Raw genomic sequence first — 16,615 nt, 5'->3', positions numbered from 1 at the left:
TTAACAGCATTTACTGTGCTTTTTCATAGTAAACTGCATAATTTATTACATGTTACATGTCTCCTGACGGTGAGTCATGCGAGCAAGTGGAAATGAAGGAACTTGTTTCATCTTGTGTTACTCAAGTTAGCACTTGATTGTCTTTGCACTTCCATCCACTTGCCTTTCACTCGTTTGCAGGCATGACACCATTTTGAGTTTTCAGAAATTTGTTTTTAAAAACAAAAAGGTAGCAAAAACCAGTTTGACTAAACCTGCATGGTCTGTTCCGGGGATTCAGTGAAGTTGCCTAGTTAGTCTGTTCTTACTACCAACATTGTGGAAACAAACTATTTTTAAAGTGGTTAAATAGTTTATTCATCTGTATATTAACCTGAATTCATGTGATGATCTCAATATAGAGCATAAGCAGGGAAGCAAGGATAATGTTTTAAAACTGAAACTGTTTTTATAAGGCTAAATATAATTAGGGATCTCCGATTGTAGTGAATCAGAACATCATTAAATCACTGTGCTTTTCAGCAAGCACTGTGCATTTTGATGAGGAGTAATGCAATATACATTCTCACATTTTTCTGTAGAAAAAATTCATTCTTGGCAGTGGTTGAAGTAGCTTTCAAGAATCCCATGAAAGTGAGTCTTGCAACTTGGCACTGGTCCTCTACTCATGTGGGATGCCCTGTGTGCTTTAGTAATACTCTTTTGCTTCCAGCTTGGAAGTCCCCAGCTTGCATTTGACATGTCCTGTCACTGTTCACTCCTTCATAGGTGCGTGCTTGTAGGTATGTGTTGCTGTTATGTCAGAGTGAATCTCAGCCAGCTGTTTGAATAAATGTTAATTGTAGTAGAAACTGTCTTAAGAGACTTAAGAGTAATTTGAAGGCTTTTGATGGGCATCACTGCATGCAGGGTAACTGTGCAGTGGTATTAATGGAACATATTTATAGTAATCAAGGTGTCTTTCAGTGAAGTCTGTCTCAGTCTGGGTAGCAGTGTTACTGACCTGCATGCCCTGAAGCGCTTTCATTGGTAAGGATGTCTTGTGGGTTGTAAGCGCTGAGATATCCCTACAAAAATTGGTGCTGTTTCTCAGCCACCACAAGCAGAGCAGTAGGAAGACTTCAAGCTGCGGGTGGTCCTAATTGGTTCACACTTATACTAGCTGCTTCAATGCGTAATGGACTATTGCCATTATAGAAGCAAGACCTTAAATATGTCCAAGGAACTTCCTTTGGTGTCATACATTTATATGGAATCTTGCTATGTGAAAGCACTTTATTTCTGCATTTTATTTTCTTTCGTCATGGTATACTTCGCCTGGCAGTTGTTGCAATACAAATTTGCCTGGCTAACATGATGTTTCTTAGTGCACAACCACAGAAAATTATTTATTACACTATTTTCTATGAATTTTTTGTCTTATTGGAGTATGTCAAGTGTGAGTGGAACTAGGTAGAAAGTTGTAAAAGGCAACAAAAGAAAAATGTGCAAGCCTCTGGTTTTATTGACATAGTAGCTTGAATTCACTTGTACAGGTATAATAACCGACAAATACTGTTCAGATCCTGCATTTGATTTTATGATTCCTTTAAGAATGTTTGTAAATTATCAACTCCCAGAGTTATCAAAGGCACAGCCATGTTGTCTTCAAGCCTTCCACACCACTGACCAGTTGTTTCAGTTAATTTGGTTTTGCTTTTTCTTATTTGAGAACTGACTGGTAGAACTGATTAAACTAGAAAGAATTGTAATCTGATTTCTTTCCTGTGTTCTGAGTTTCTTGAGCTATCGAAGATAAAAGTTGCTTTTTTCTCTTGATCTTCCTGGTACCTATGGGTTCATGATGGTTAAGGCGCAGCCCTTCCTGAAGTGCTTTTGAAGCTTTATGTCGCTGCACGGTTGTTATGAGGTCTTGCATCTACAGCAATTTTCAGTGATTATATCCCCCTACTCCTTTTTTTAATTTAAAAAAAGCTTCCTTCCTGAAGAACTTTGCTGTGAGAAATGGCTTAGTTTCTATTACTCAGTACTGAAGATCAGTAGTTGTTCTTGTTTGTTTGTCACAGCTATTAAAAATGAAAGGAGGATATTTCTCTGACATACTTGCAAGGACATTTTTTGACTTGACAGTTAACACTTAGTGTGGGGAAAGAATTTACCTTTTGACAACAACTTATCATTTTGTTAGTCACCAGTTCAAGACCAGGAAAAAATCCCCCACAGACTGAAAGCAACACTGCAAGTAAGCTTTTGCAAAATGTGCCCTGTGGGGAAAGCGTTTGCAGACTTTTTGTCATAGCACATTCCAGGATGTATTTCAAAACACTTGAGATTGAGTAGCAGATAGTCTCAAAGAAAAAGGAAACAAAACCCCAACAATAGTATGTGTTAATGTGAAGTTTAGGAAGTTGCATTAGAGTCATGCTAGTTTTTCACTTGGATGCACAAATTACTGCATGCCTCTGAACACCCCAGCAGTAGAACAAGATGCTTTGTCCTGTCTTCTTACTTAAGGTGACCAGGTGGTACAATAGAGCAAAATATTTAACACTGCTGACCATATTCCTGACAAGGATACAAGCAACTGCAATTTGAGATATTACTTCTCAACTGTATAGAACACGTTGCCACTAATACTAGTGAAAATTAAAGGGTGAAGCCAGCTTTAAAAAAGTAACTGAAGTAGAAAATTCTGTAGTACACTTTCACCTTAGTATAGTAAGGAGCTCCTACTTGTAATATGACAAGCTATTTTGTAAGAAGGCACACTCTCTAGGTCGGTTATTGTTTGTTTCAAGCAGTTTGTGTTTGTCACTAGTTATATTTGAATATGAGAGGCAGTAACAGGCAAGGCTTATTAGTGCTCAACCTCCTGTAGTGTTAATAAGCAAATTCCCTATTAAGTTCTGTTTGTATGAAAGCATGCAGCTTCCCATGGAGTCTCTGCTTCCAGCTGTGTTTTTTAGGGTTGAGGTTTCTATTTGGATGTGGTGTATCTGTTAATAACCCTTAGTTAGCGTCTCTTCTGGCTTACTGAACATTTTTGATAAGGTTCATGTAAGTCTTGGCATCCGCAATACCCCCTGCCCATGAATTTCTCTGCCTGCAATGGGGAAGAACCAGAGCTGCACCCTCATTTTTGTATCTAATACCAACAAGCTTGGGTTGATGAAACAGCAGATGATAGTGGTCCTTGCATAAGAAGAACTATATAAAGGAGTAAGGCAAGAAGATGGCCCTAAGTTAATAAAAGGATAGAGTTAAACGTGGCTGAGAAGAAAGAAGCTTGTTTCTCATAGCGAAATTTCTGGGGTTTAGAGTAACTTACAGCTCTGTTAGTAGCTGTTTAATTACAGACATAATCTTCTTACTATATGGCAGGATAAACTGTCATGCATTTTGATCAATGTTTGATCCTTTTCATTTATTTTGCAGCTTAACTGTGGCTCTGAATCTGGCAAAATGGTGAGAAAGTTTTTATAGGAGAGAGAGGTGTCGCAGTATCGAATATTGACATCTAATGGTGATCATGGCTGACAAGTGTTTTCTTGCAAGTTGCCTAGCTCGCTAGCTCAGTGGTTTGTATGATGTGTTCAGTAATTAGAATCCATCTACTGGAGTTACGAGCAAACTGCAGTTGAATTGAGGATTGCTCAGTGGCTTAGGCTGTTGCCCTCATTTTGCTGAAGCTGCTTTTAAAATGCAGTTTAAGCCTTAATGCAGACTTCAAAGGAGAGTGATACTTGAACAATAATTTATATTGAAAGTAAATGAGAAGAAAGCAACACTGACAATATTCTGTGCTTAAATCCATTAGCCCTTCTTGTTAGAGAGACTAGAGCTATGTACAGGTAGTTTTAGGTACAGTTCTGCAGTTAATTGAATTGCATGTCTGGGGGTGTGGTTTTAGCTGTATACGGCGTCAAAACAATACTGCGGCAATCTCAGTGGCTAAATTGGATGCAGTTGACAGTGGCAATTTATGAAGATACAGGACCCTTTTTGAAAAAAGCTGAATTATTATCCCCCATATCTTGGCTCATGCATGCCCTGTGAGCTTGCCTTTTAGAGTCAACCTAGCATACTGTAGAACATTCTGTTGTCTAATTGCAAATCCAGATAAACAAAAGGTTTGAGCGTTTCTTACTCTTATATCTGAAACTACCAAACCTTTCCTGCACTTGAAGTTGGACTACAGGCCAAAACTGCTGTTCATCTATCCCATGGCATAACTGGCTTGCCTTCAGGGCATTGTAGGCTGTGACTACCTGCAGTTTTTAGGTTGATCTTACATAACGCTGTGTCTTACATAACGTGACTTCTGCTTTTGTGTGCTGGTTGGGGAACACATCACCCCTCTGAAATTTTAGAAGACTTGTGGAAAATTACTGAAGTCCATGAGGTGAATTCAAATGAGAGTCTTTGTATATAAGCTTGTAGTGTTGTCATGTGTGTTTCTTTTAAGAGTGTTCATCCACCAGTGTTTGCAACTTTAGGATGAAAGGCAGAATGAAGCCTAATGTCAAGTTGCTTTAAATGTGACTTGGTCCAGTTTACGAAGATATAATGCTAACTTATTCTTACCGTACTGTAGTGGACCTTTATCAATTAAATTCATACACACAGACAGAAACCTGTGGCCTTAAACAAACTTCTGCTTAGTTTATTGAAAATAGCCTTTGATGTAAAATGAGCTTTTGCATGGCTTGTGTCAGAAAACTAGCATGTTCTTCTGTGTGATGCTGTAGTTATTTTTGGTTATAGTCCTTTAATTTCTTATATTGCAATAAGACCATTTGTGCAGAAGTTAAAATAGCCTGAGAAGTTTAAAACTTGGCTATACTGAAATGAATGGTAATACTGTAGAAAAAAATGATTTTTTTTAAATGCCTGCTTACTTTATAGCTTTTTGATTGCCTTTGGTGGAAGGTAAATGTGTGAATATATATTATTTTCTATTGAGATTTTTTTATTTTCCCAAGCATGATCAGTGTGTGGGAAATATTTGTACTAAGCTAGGAAATTAGTTTTATACCTTAGTGGTATGTATTAGTTTTCAGATGTATTAGTAACAAAGTGTAATTGTTCTTCTGAGGTTTATTTGCTTCTTATTCAATAAGCATATCAGGATGACAATTAGAAATTGAATGACAGTGTTGGGTGTTTTTTCTTGTAAGAATTAGCACTAACACTCAGGTAAGTGGGACCATTTTTCTTGCATTACATACCTGTTAATTAGATCAGTAACTGGACAAAGGAAGGTGGAACTTAAAAACCTAGCTCAGCCTGCTCCTTAAAATGAACTAGTTTGTTTCATAGAACTCATTCAGGTCTTATCTTACAAGAAGCTGAGCACATACTGAAGAAGTTTTCAGAGCTGAGCTAATGGTAGTGTTTTGCTCTAATTGTGCTGGTGTGTTGTGTGGGGTTTTTGCGTGGAGAAAAAAGGAATTGCCGGAAATAGTTCTCCGTTCTCTCTGGTCGCAGACCTCGCAGCAATATTGAAGAATCGCAGGCAAGATGCAGCATTTGCTGGGTACTTTGGTAATGCAGTCAACAATCACCTCCAGAAGGTAGTTTGCTCAGCCCAACTTGCACTGGGTGTACGATAGTTCTGATGGGAAATAGCAGCCAAGGGCTCCCTCGTGTGGTGGGTGTGCCAGGCTTTCAAAGGAATCTTGCCGAATTGTTAAAAGGCGAGTGTTTTGCTTCATGCGAGTAAGGAGAGCATGTTGATATAATGCCAAGTATTGACCCTGGGAAGAAATGCAGCAGTAGAAACTCTTCAGCTACCAAAGTTGCAGGGTTGCAGGTGACCTGTTAGTCATCTGGTGATAATAGCATTGTGTGCTAATGAAGCAGTGCTGGAAAAAAGTGTCAGCTCTGAGCTCAAGCAAAGATAAAGTCCTTGGGAAAAGGAGATTCTTACAGTCAGGCATGGAGGAGAATGGTCTTCAGCAATAGCTATTTAGAGAAAAGAATCATGTGGACACATTCTGCGGACAGCTGGACAGCAGGAGACTTCAAGAGCAGAAGATAAGTAGGTTTGATATTGGGCAGAAATTTCTGGGGTTCAGACATCACGATTCTGCCCAAAAAACATCCAAAGAAAATGTAGTAATTTACCAAGATGCTTTAATCAGTCATGGGATAAAACTATCACACTAGTCAGGTGCTCTCCAATCATGATGTTATGCAGAAAACAATATGCATTCTTTTTCAGGAGTGTTGCAGTACTACTGAAAATGCTGCACTTGAGTTCACAGTATGTTTGTAACCACACAGGGACTTTTCTTGTGTGATAAAACTCTCACAGTATTTCAGAAAGGGCTTACTTAACAGATGTTAAGTTATAGCTTATACCTGTCTGCCTTTCAAGCTTTTCTTATAAGGTGTAACAGATTGTAAATGACACTTGACCACTTTCAGACACAGTCTTGTTAACAGGACTGCACAGTTCAGATGACTGTGCTGTTTCTTACTACGCATCTAGCCCGATAGCATTGAGTAAAGAGCTGTTAAAGAAGCTGCCTTTGGCACTTATGTCTGAAATAGTATTTATTCTTAGTCCTGAAGTGCCTACAGGCTTTAGGGAATGTTCCTCCTGAGACAGAATGGTAGCTTGTAAGTGGAAAACATAAGCATTTTTCAGCCACTCTGTACTCCAAAGTCTGTTGTAAAATATGCAGTCATTCTTTGGCCACTGCAGAAGGGAGCAGCTACACAGACAGAATCCTGCGTATGTCTATTTACAGAAGTTTTCTCTTGTTGCGTGCTGTAGTACTATGTTTTTATTATTTTCACCCATTTTCCAGGTTTATGGTTGTAGTAATTGGAGATGATCTCTTCAACTTTGCCTTCAAGGAAGCTATTTCATCTGAGTGCTCTTTTCTGTTCTTCTCTTTGGAGGTGCAGCATGGAGGAATTTAGCTGTTACATAGCAGGTATATTAAAGCTTTAGAATATAAGCTACTGTCTATGGCTGTTGCAGCTGCTTTCAAAGAGGAAAAGGAAACGAAGGTTGGCGAGTATACGTTTTCTTGCAAGAGAGGTTGTCAGGCACACCACTTCCCAGGGGCATTGAAAGGAAAAGACTTCAAAACACCTTAATTGTACTGGCCTGGGTTGGTTGGGCTAAATGGTCTGGTTCAACTGTTTGTGTGATTCCTTAGCATAACAGGAGAATCTTAAGGTAGGTTTGTTTGAAAGAGGAAAGCAGGCTTGGTGAGGGTAGATAATTCAGTTTGGAATGTCTTTTAAGTTTTTCTTACATTCAGGTGTAGTTGTTTACTGTTTTGAAAGAAGTTCTGGATTTCCCTGAGAAAGAGGAAGCTTGGAAGATGCAGTAAAAAATACTCAACAAGAACAAAATACTAAGAGGTGATAATTATGTATAGATTATCTGAGTAAAAGCTTTGTCATGTTATTCTGCATTTAAGTAACTGCTTGTTGCTGTTCACAAGTGCTGCCTTCAGTCCAGTTGAGGTATAAATTGCTGCCTTGGACAGACAATCACCACTAACAGTCCAGCCCTTAAAACTGTCAGTCTGTAGGCAGATGATAGCAAGGAGACGCCACCACATTTTAGAATTTGAACATTTCATTTGAATTTAGAAAAAGAATTGTGCTTCATCTTATAATCAGAATATATGGTCTATAAATTGATAACACAGGAGAGAGGGTTGTGTATGCAACTGAGAATGACAGCAGATACTACAAGAAATTGATGTCAGGGTTCCCCTTCAAATGGAGGAGATAAGTTGTATTTACTGTGGAATTGGATGTCATGCTGAGGCCTTTTGACTATGGCAACTAGCAGGAAAATGGGTAACCTGTTGATCTGCACTCCTAGTTGATAACACTGTATTAATTATCCTATCTAGAACAATCTATTCTTATGTGACCAGTCTTGCTGGCTAGTCTCCGAACACTGAACTGGGGGATGCCTCAGGACACATAGGCTGTTCTGTGCAACCAGGTGTTTCCATGCATGAATGCTTTTCCAGCAGAGGACTTTCCTGGGTAGTAAGGTGCATCAGTGTTCAGACAGCTTCAGTACTTATTTTGGTTTTCTTTCTTTCATCACCAACCCTCTTGCGTATCTCTCCATTATGAATAATTTGAGCAGTAACAGGGCAGTGGGAAAAATCATCTTCTCAGATCCACTGTTCCTCCCCAAGTTCGTATAAGTAATTAATGGTGATGAAGGGAAGTGAGCTAGCTTGTAATAGCTTTTAAGCGTTCAGTAATTCAGCAGTAACCTCTTTTAGATGATGTAAATAGTTGTGCTTCGTGGAAATGTACAACACAGTGTAGTGATGCATTTTTTTTAATCCCACAATCCTTCTGAGTTACTTTAGGGGAAAAATTAAACTTGTCTTGGATTTTGATAAGCATCTATTTAAGTTTCTTGATCCGTTTGTCATTTTTTCACTTGTGTCACACCTTCTGTAGTCCAACCTAAGTCTTCATCAGAATCTATACTTTGAAAATTTGGTTCTTGCAGCACCACTCAGTTATAATATTTTTATAATCTTTCTCCGTAGAAATGTTGCAGCAGTTACTGGAAATAATAAAAGGAATCTTTTCAGGTAGGAAGAGTTCTAGGGTAAGAGTATTCCTATTAAAGTTAGATGTTTTTGTTGTCAGGAAGAGGAAAATGTTGGCTTACCGATCATATTAAAAGGGCTGTATTCTGCTTTAAAGAATAGTGCTGCTACTTTTGAGCATAAGGAATGGACAACAGCTGTCACTTCTGCCATGTCTACTTTATATGACGGTTTCTTCTGTGGATAGCATCCATTCAGGACTTTCTCTGTTATATAGCACAGAATTTTTTGGGGCTTTTACAGCTCTGTGCAGTGTAGGCTTTGTTGATAGTAAACACTTGTGAAAACTTGAGCAGGGTAGAACTAGCTTGTGATTCTTCCTCTGATGAGTGTTGTCAATTATAGCATGCGCATTTTTAAAGAAAAAAGTGACTTTTCAAGGCCACAGTGGGAGCACTATGACCATGGCTATACATTCCTACTTGTTTAGTTTTCTCTTCCCACTTGAAACGTTGTCTTTTGCTGAACTGTGCAGTCTGTCTACTTTTATTTCCTGAATACTGAATCATTGTGTTCTGTGTTTGCTTCTTTAATGTTAAAATTGCCTCATTTTACACTTTTCTAGTGAGTGTGTGGATCTCCGCTTGGTCTTTTCAGTAGCTGTTTGAAAGGGTCGTCAGGATTAAATTGCTTGAAACTACTTTTTGTGCCTCTGCACTCAAAATCCTTTCCATGTATTGACTATGTCAAAAGGTATCTTGCTCTTATCTAGGTAATTATTCTAATTTGCGTTATTATACATGGTGGTCAAATAATATTTACGAAGCTCATAAATGGAAACATAAATGGAACAGTTTCCCTTATTAAAGCATACTGCTTTCCAGCTCATACTTTCTCCTAGGCTGTGTACTTAGAGGTGGGAAACTGATCAGTGACCTGCTTAGTCATGGATATAGCTTGCCTGGGTTTAAAGAGGTGCTTGAATAAAAGGATTTTTTGCCACTTAAACTTGAATTCCAAGTTTGTTGCAAGTGCCAGTTAAACAAAACATAATTAACAATATAAACTTTCACATGATAACCTTTGCTTTAAGACCTTTGCTGTCATACAGGCTTTTGAGATGCACTTTTGCTGCTGTATGAGTTTTGGGGTGTTTTTTAGTTTATTGAAGTAAAATTAAAGTCAAATTGCTTTTCTTCATTCTTTTCCCCGTTCCTTCCAAATCCGTTTGTCATTTTGACTTTTCAGGTGTTTTCTTTTACCAGTCACTTCACTAACTTGTTTTGTTGTCCTCAATATTGCCTAATATTTATAGTGTCTCAAGCATAAAATTTAGTAGAAAGCTTATAGAAGGAGCTTTAAACGGTGCTATGAAATGGCTGCAAGAACTACTGAGGAAGAGCTCAACTGGTAGTTCGAGCATGTAACTTCTGAATTATTGCTCAGTTCTGCAAATGAGCAGATTATTCCCGTTAAGGGGGGGTGAGTATATCCTTCTTACTGGCACAAGTAATAACTCAGAAAAGTAAGTCACTGCTTTCCATAGGATAAGATAATTTGAATACTGTTTATCGACCTGAGTTATAGAGTAAATATCTGATGTGTACTGGTGGTCTCTTTCTATGTTGAGGTTGAGTAGGTCATAATTGTGAAGCTCTAGGAAAGGTGAAACTGGGTATTCAGAATACCTTAACACATACAGACAGAGCACCGAGACAGCCAACCTGGAGAGTTGTCAGAGATTTTTCAGACAATGGTGTTAAGTTGGAAAAATGAAGCTGCAGCAAGAGCCAGATGTAGCTGCCTCTGTCATAAACCAGCAGGAGACTAAGCTACTTTTTGATGTTAAGTTAAATCTGAGGACTATTTTAACATGTGGACAGCTATGTATTCACTTTCTTTCACCATTCCATTGTGGACTCGGTTGCATGATCTACTTCTAGTGTGTTACAGAACTTGGAAAGAAGTGTGTGTTCTGCAGGAGACTTCTGTCTTGATAAATGGAGTTTGGTGTAGAAGAGGTACTATTTTCTGGCAGTGTTCAGTTTCATCTTTGGCTTCAGGCAATACAAATTAGTCATTAGAGTTATTAAATAACAAAGTTCCTCTTTGTAGCTATCTAATTGTTGGCTGATCTGGTGTGATTGCATCTAGCTTCTACTTGGTTTATCTTGAAAGTGACAGGTTTAGACATTGAGGAGGGGAAAAAGCTGCACAGAAGCATAGCTTGTTTGAATTATAATGGCCATGCATCTCAAATCTTATTTGAGTAAAATTAGTGTGCACTGGGTACACTGTTCTTTCTTCATCTGAAGTGGACAATCACAAGGGACTTCTCTCTGGCTTCTACAGCTGCAGTAGTACAAGCATAATTTTGGACCCAAGTCCTGTACCTTAGTGAAACACCTAGGAAGAACTGAGCTTCTAAGTTCTTGTAACCCAGCTGACACTTTCCCACCAAGTGAGAAAAGCTACCAGCTGTCAGAGATGCTTGGCAATAATTGGGATATCTGATGGGTTGTTTGAAATAGCTGCTCCTCCTGCATTTTGTCAAATGCTTGTCTGAATTTTCTAAAACTCAGCTATCTGTGTGTGAACTGGCAAACCTCTTAAGCTTTTCCTTTAAGCAAGCAAGTAGGGTTAGGAGTGGTCCCTGAAGCAAGCAACTGATTCCAGAAATCATGTTCAATTTCCAATTGAATTGTTGAGAGCAGAGATTCATCTTTCTTACATGCTTCTGTGGAGAAAGTGATATTTTGTTTTACTCTAAATTATTAATAATGTATAACAGAACCATTAATCTTCAGGCAAAATTTTGATCTCCAAGAAGTTTTACGTTTTCTTAACTTCTTCAAATACATAAGGCATTTGGGATGTCAGCTCTGAACAACTTTGAATTTTAGGTGATAGGCCAAATTAAACAACACTGAATTAAATAAAAAAATCATTCACAGAATCACTGAGGGCAGAAGAGACTTCTGGAGCTAATTTAGTCGGCTCCCTCTCCTCAAGCAGGTTCTCCCTGAGGAGGTTGCCTAGGACCATGTCCAGTCACATTTTTCGTATCTCCAGGAATGGAGATTTCCCAACACCTCAGGATGGCCTGTGTCAATGTTTCACCAACCCCACAGTGAAAGCTTTTTATTGCAAAATTGCAGAACAAACCTTCAAAAATGAGTTAAAGGTTATCCTGAATAAATTGCTAGATTTTGTTTGTACTGCTCCCCAGGTTAGTCTACTAATATTCATCAAGCTTAACTAAGACAATGCCTGCAGAAGAACTGGCCATGAATGATATCCTTTGAAACAGCTGGTTTGCTCTTTGGCTGCAGTGGTCTGGATGTTCACAGTGTCAAAAACAGATCACACGAACAAAGGTGTAGTAGAAATAATTTGTGCGCATCTTTTGCTCTTCACTCTGGAATTAGTGAATAGTGTATTGGAGCACCTTACACGAAATAGCTTTCTCTTAAAGATTTTGATGTCTTGTGCTTTAAATGGATTTCTTCCTACAAGATGAATAATAACACCAAAAATCAGCATTTCTGTATTAGGAGGTAAGACTAAAATAAAAGATGTGCACGGAAGGAGATATTCCTTTAATTTCCTTTTTTTTAAAGATGTTGGGAAGAGTTTCTGCAGACAGTGGGAGTGATGAAGGTGACAGGTATAGAAATTGCTTTACTGTAATCAAACTAATAAGGTAAAAGGTATTTTTAGGATAAGGAACTTAGGTATATCAAGGTGGAGCTGCAAATAAATATAAATGCTTTTGCATATTTACATATTATTAGTTACAGAAACGGGATTGCTGAGGTTGGAGGCACTTTTAGTCCAACCTCCTACTTACAGTAGGTTTATCTAGAGCAGATTGCTCAGGGCTTTGTCCAGTTGGGTCTTGGATGTTTTTTTTCTTCTTTTGTTAATAACTTTGCGTATATTAACCTGTTCTACAGCTTCATCTAGCCAATTTATTTGTATTTGTGCTCTTTTGAGGAGGAGATTGAGAAGAATGGGGGTAACAATATCCTCTGAATTCTGGTGCTGTGGTAGACTGATATGTGCAAAATTGTGAATCCTAGCAGTGATGGGCTTGTTACTAAGCCCAGTCTTGTCTTCATGAATTAAAAACCTTGCATCAGGTTTTTTTTTTTATTTGCTTCATATGCTATCTAATACATGCATCTTTAGTTACAATACAAGAACACAAAAGAGCATAGGTTCTTTTATTTTTGGCAATAAAAGAATTTATCATTTGTGGTTTATGTAATTTTTTTTTATCCTTTTATATTGTTCTTTCTCCAAGCTAATCTTTCAAAGTAGTATTTTATGAATTAGATTTATTAGATGCTTTCTTTTGGCCTGTTACCTGGTTTTTGGACCTTATTTTTGTTTCTAAAAGAGAGTTGTCAAGGTCTACGGAGAATGTTTTTGAAAATGGCGAAGTTAATGAAGGATAGTATTCTTACTAAATGGTATCCTTTTGCTGTGTTAAATTTTTCTACCTATTTGCATTATTATGTACCAAAAATGTTTCTAAAGGAGTGTGCTGAAGGCAGCTAGTTAAGGGTGGTTTACTTCAGGTTTTAAAGTTATCAAGAGATGACTACTGCTAAACTTTCAGGTGTTTAATTAAAGAAATGCTTGGAAGGAATACACTATTAGAAATGGGCTCTGGTTCAGTGATTAAGAGCTACTTAAAATGCTTTTTTGTCCATCTGTCATCTGAATAACCATTTGTCTTCAATACAAGAACAAATTGAGCCTTTAAACTTATTACTGATAGGCTTTATTTGGTGTGTGAGTGACATCTGTAGAAATGTTTAGCTTCAAATTTGGACCAAATTGTGATATTGAAGTGTATTTGAAACACACTTAACTTTTCAAGCACTGGTCCTGAAATTTAAACTTCAAAGCTGCTGCACTTCCTCTAGTCTAACAGATCATAAAAACTTCTGAATATGTTTTGTACAGCAGTTCTTAAGTCCTTTCATTGCGCTGATTATGAGTTCTGTGTTGAACTTACTGCAGTCCATGGGAAGAGGGGGAAGCTAGTTAAACACTAAATATACTGGAAAAAAATAGATGTTGATCCTTAACTTTATTTAGGGCAGATGCTGTTCTTTAATATAAGCAAGTTTTGCTCCTTGTGTCTGTATAGGTTTTTAATAGTTCTCCATTGCACAGGACTGTAGTACTAATGATCATTTTTCTTCCTCTTTTCAACCAGGACAGAGCTTGGGTTACGGTTTTGTGAACTACGTTGACCCAAAGGACGCAGAAAAAGCTATCAACACACTGAATGGACTGAGACTTCAAACTAAAACCATAAAAGTATGTAGTGTTAATGATGATTTAATGAAACTGATATGTTTTGGCTTCTTGGTAAGATGTACGATTTCTTTTCCCTTTCCAAGTGTAACTTGAGTATTCTGCTAATGTCAGTAGAAGAGACTGGCTTCCCCATAAGCAGCTGGTTAGTGCTTTGCAGTCTGTTTTGATCTAGAGAGGTAGATTATGATTAAGTACAGAAAAATTTTATTATTTTAATGCACTCGAGAATAATTTAGATGAGAACTTGGATTGTTTTAACAGAGAAAATTGCCTTGTATGTAATATTGCATATCATCTGAACACTGCAGTATGTGCTTCCTCATTACTTTCTTGAAGAAGATGGTATAACTTGCTTATTAATAGTACCTTTTTTAGGTTGCTAGTGTCTTGTTCTTCTTAAAAATCCTTGAAATCGAATGGTGAAAAACCTACTTTGGTTACCTATGAATTATTGGATTCCTGGGGCTCTAGTCTCTAGGTCGCTAATGTTTGGGATTCATGAGGATTTTTTTTGCTTTGTAACTCCTGCACATCTTGTTTACTACATTCTGTTTCTTGAATGTCTAGAAACAGAAATCTGAAGAATTACTTCTTCTCATCTACCATCTTATTCCATTATCAGAAGAGTGAGGATACTCCATTTAAGCAATTTTCTGGGCTCTGAGATCTTGAGAGAAAGGATATAAAATAAAGTTTTTCAGGGAATGCAGGCTTTTGAACATGTTTTACAGGTGTTGGTGCCTGAAGGCGATCCTTGTTCCAACCAGTTCATTCTTTCTCGTTAAACAGCAGGGTTTACTAGCTGATCACTCAGATACTGACTGCCCTCTAACTAGGACCATGTTTGAACCATAAGATAAAGCTCATCTCTAAAAAGGTTGAACCTAAAAAGCAGTGCAGAGTTACTTAAGAATGACTGAAATGAAAATAAGATGGCAGTAATTATGGTTAGAATGCCTTGCCTCTTCTAGCTTCGTTAGATTTAATGAAGTGAAATGCACACTTCGAAACAAATACTGGCCTTTAACAAAAGGTGAATCATGGCTCACTGTAATAATGGATGAATGGCATGGATAGATGGATGTTTTGCTGCAGAAGGCTTCTTGTGTGCTTCTGGCAGACATCTTGTCCACAGGAGGTCTATCCTGTTTTCTTCTTTGTGGAAAAATTAAGGAAAGTCATTCCCTGCTCTGTGATTTTTGAAGCTGTCTTTTGGGTGGTAGGAGGAAAGAGGATGGGTTTGCATTATAGTAGACTGCAGGTACACTGTAGCTTTGCATTTACTACCTTAAGTGGATAAATAAAAAAACGTCTGTCCAGGGTGGTAAGTTGAACTTTCAGTGACAACATAGCCAGGCAAAAAAGAATGTTGTGATAGAGAATCAAGCTAGGTTTCCCAAATCAAAGTGATTCCTCATGGGACTATTGGGTGACTGACTTTATACTGCCAACACATGAATTCTTAATCTTCTTTAACCTTGCTAAGTGATTAATGCAAACAGTCACTGTATTTCTGCAACTAAAAACTGATTAGAAAAAAAAAAGTCAAGAGAAAAAGTGAAAATGGAGTAGACAGATCTGGGTGATGACATTGGTGTTTTCCCTTCCCTGCCTTCCCAGGACATGAAAGAACAATTGTAATTTATACGCAATATCAAGACAGTGACCCAGTGAGGCTAAAGTTCATGTGTAAGTTTACAGGAATTTGTACTTTAGATTTCCTTAGCTAAAGATAGTCTCAAACATTAGAGTTGACACAAGCCAAAATGATAACCTCATCACCAAAGTAAAGACAACATCTGTTTAGTTTGAAAAGAAAGTATCTGTGAATGTTGCTTGTTCTTGTTACAGGTAAAATACAAACTCTAGCTACCCCCATTCAGCCTTACTTAACTTTAGCAGCATCTTTCTCAGTTAGCATGTATGATTTGAGGGGAAAAGCTGCTTTACTCCCTTCTTTACTTGTTCTTCCTTCTTAGACACAAGCTGGGTTTCAGGCCATGTTTTCATGACTGAATTCTTCTGAGATGCTGCTTAAAGAGGCTGATGTATCTCCTTTCATGCTACAGAAGGGGAAAAGGCTAGGGGAGCCCCCAGTGTTTTGAGACTCTGGCATTTGTACATCGAACAGTTGATTCTAGTGCCAAAAGAACTTAAGTGCCTGTATGGCAGTGATTTAAAAGACTTACCAAGAGCATCTGTCTTTATCTGTCAACCAACAGAATGGCCCAGTCTACTGTGAAGTACTTTTCTATGTATTCCTTAGATCAGCCTGGAGGCAATACTGAGCAGAAGTAAAGTAGATATCTGAGGCTTTTGTTGCCCCAGGGCACAACATCTAGGGTGGAGGGAGTCATTTATAAAATCTCATTTCTAGAACCTTTACAGACACTACTTAAAGTTTACAGACCACAGTGTTCCTATTTGTCCAGACTTGAAAGTTCAGATTGAAAAAATCTAATAAATCTGTTTTGCAAACCCCAACCTTTGCATTTGCGTTCACCTTTAGAAAACGGATGTTATGGAAATTTTTGTATATACTTTCATATGAAAAAATGATGCAATAATGTTAGTGGATATTCTGACCTTAAAAGAAAGTGTGTTTCTTCTCTCTGCACTGTTCTGGGACTTCTGCAGAAAAGCTTAGTACTTCACTAGAATGGATGATTGAAAGTATTTTGTTTCCTGTTGGTCTGCAAACCTAGAAGGAACCTTGTTGGTTAAGTGATGGA

The 16,615-nt window shown here is 37.9% G+C and overlaps 1 protein-coding gene across 13 annotated transcripts in view; it reads left to right on the top strand.

Moving 5' to 3' along the window:
- The window catches only part of ELAVL2 (ELAV like RNA binding protein 2), an 89,112-nt gene that overhangs the window by 53,355 nt on the left and 19,142 nt on the right, over positions 1 to 16,615 (top strand). For all 13 annotated transcript variants that reach the window (XM_054055224.1, XM_054055233.1, XM_054055229.1 and 10 more), the window contains one exon: positions 13,780 to 13,883. In XM_054055224.1, the coding sequence (XP_053911199.1) occupies positions 13,780 to 13,883 (104 nt within the window). The remainder of the gene's footprint in view (positions 1 to 13,779; positions 13,884 to 16,615) is intronic.

This window comes from Cuculus canorus, chromosome Z (assembly GCF_017976375.1).
Source record: "Cuculus canorus isolate bCucCan1 chromosome Z, bCucCan1.pri, whole genome shotgun sequence".
NCBI classification, from domain to species: Eukaryota; Metazoa; Chordata; class Aves; order Cuculiformes; family Cuculidae; genus Cuculus; species Cuculus canorus.
The sequence above is the reverse complement of the archived record's forward strand: the minus strand, read 5'-3'. Positions and strand labels throughout refer to the sequence as shown.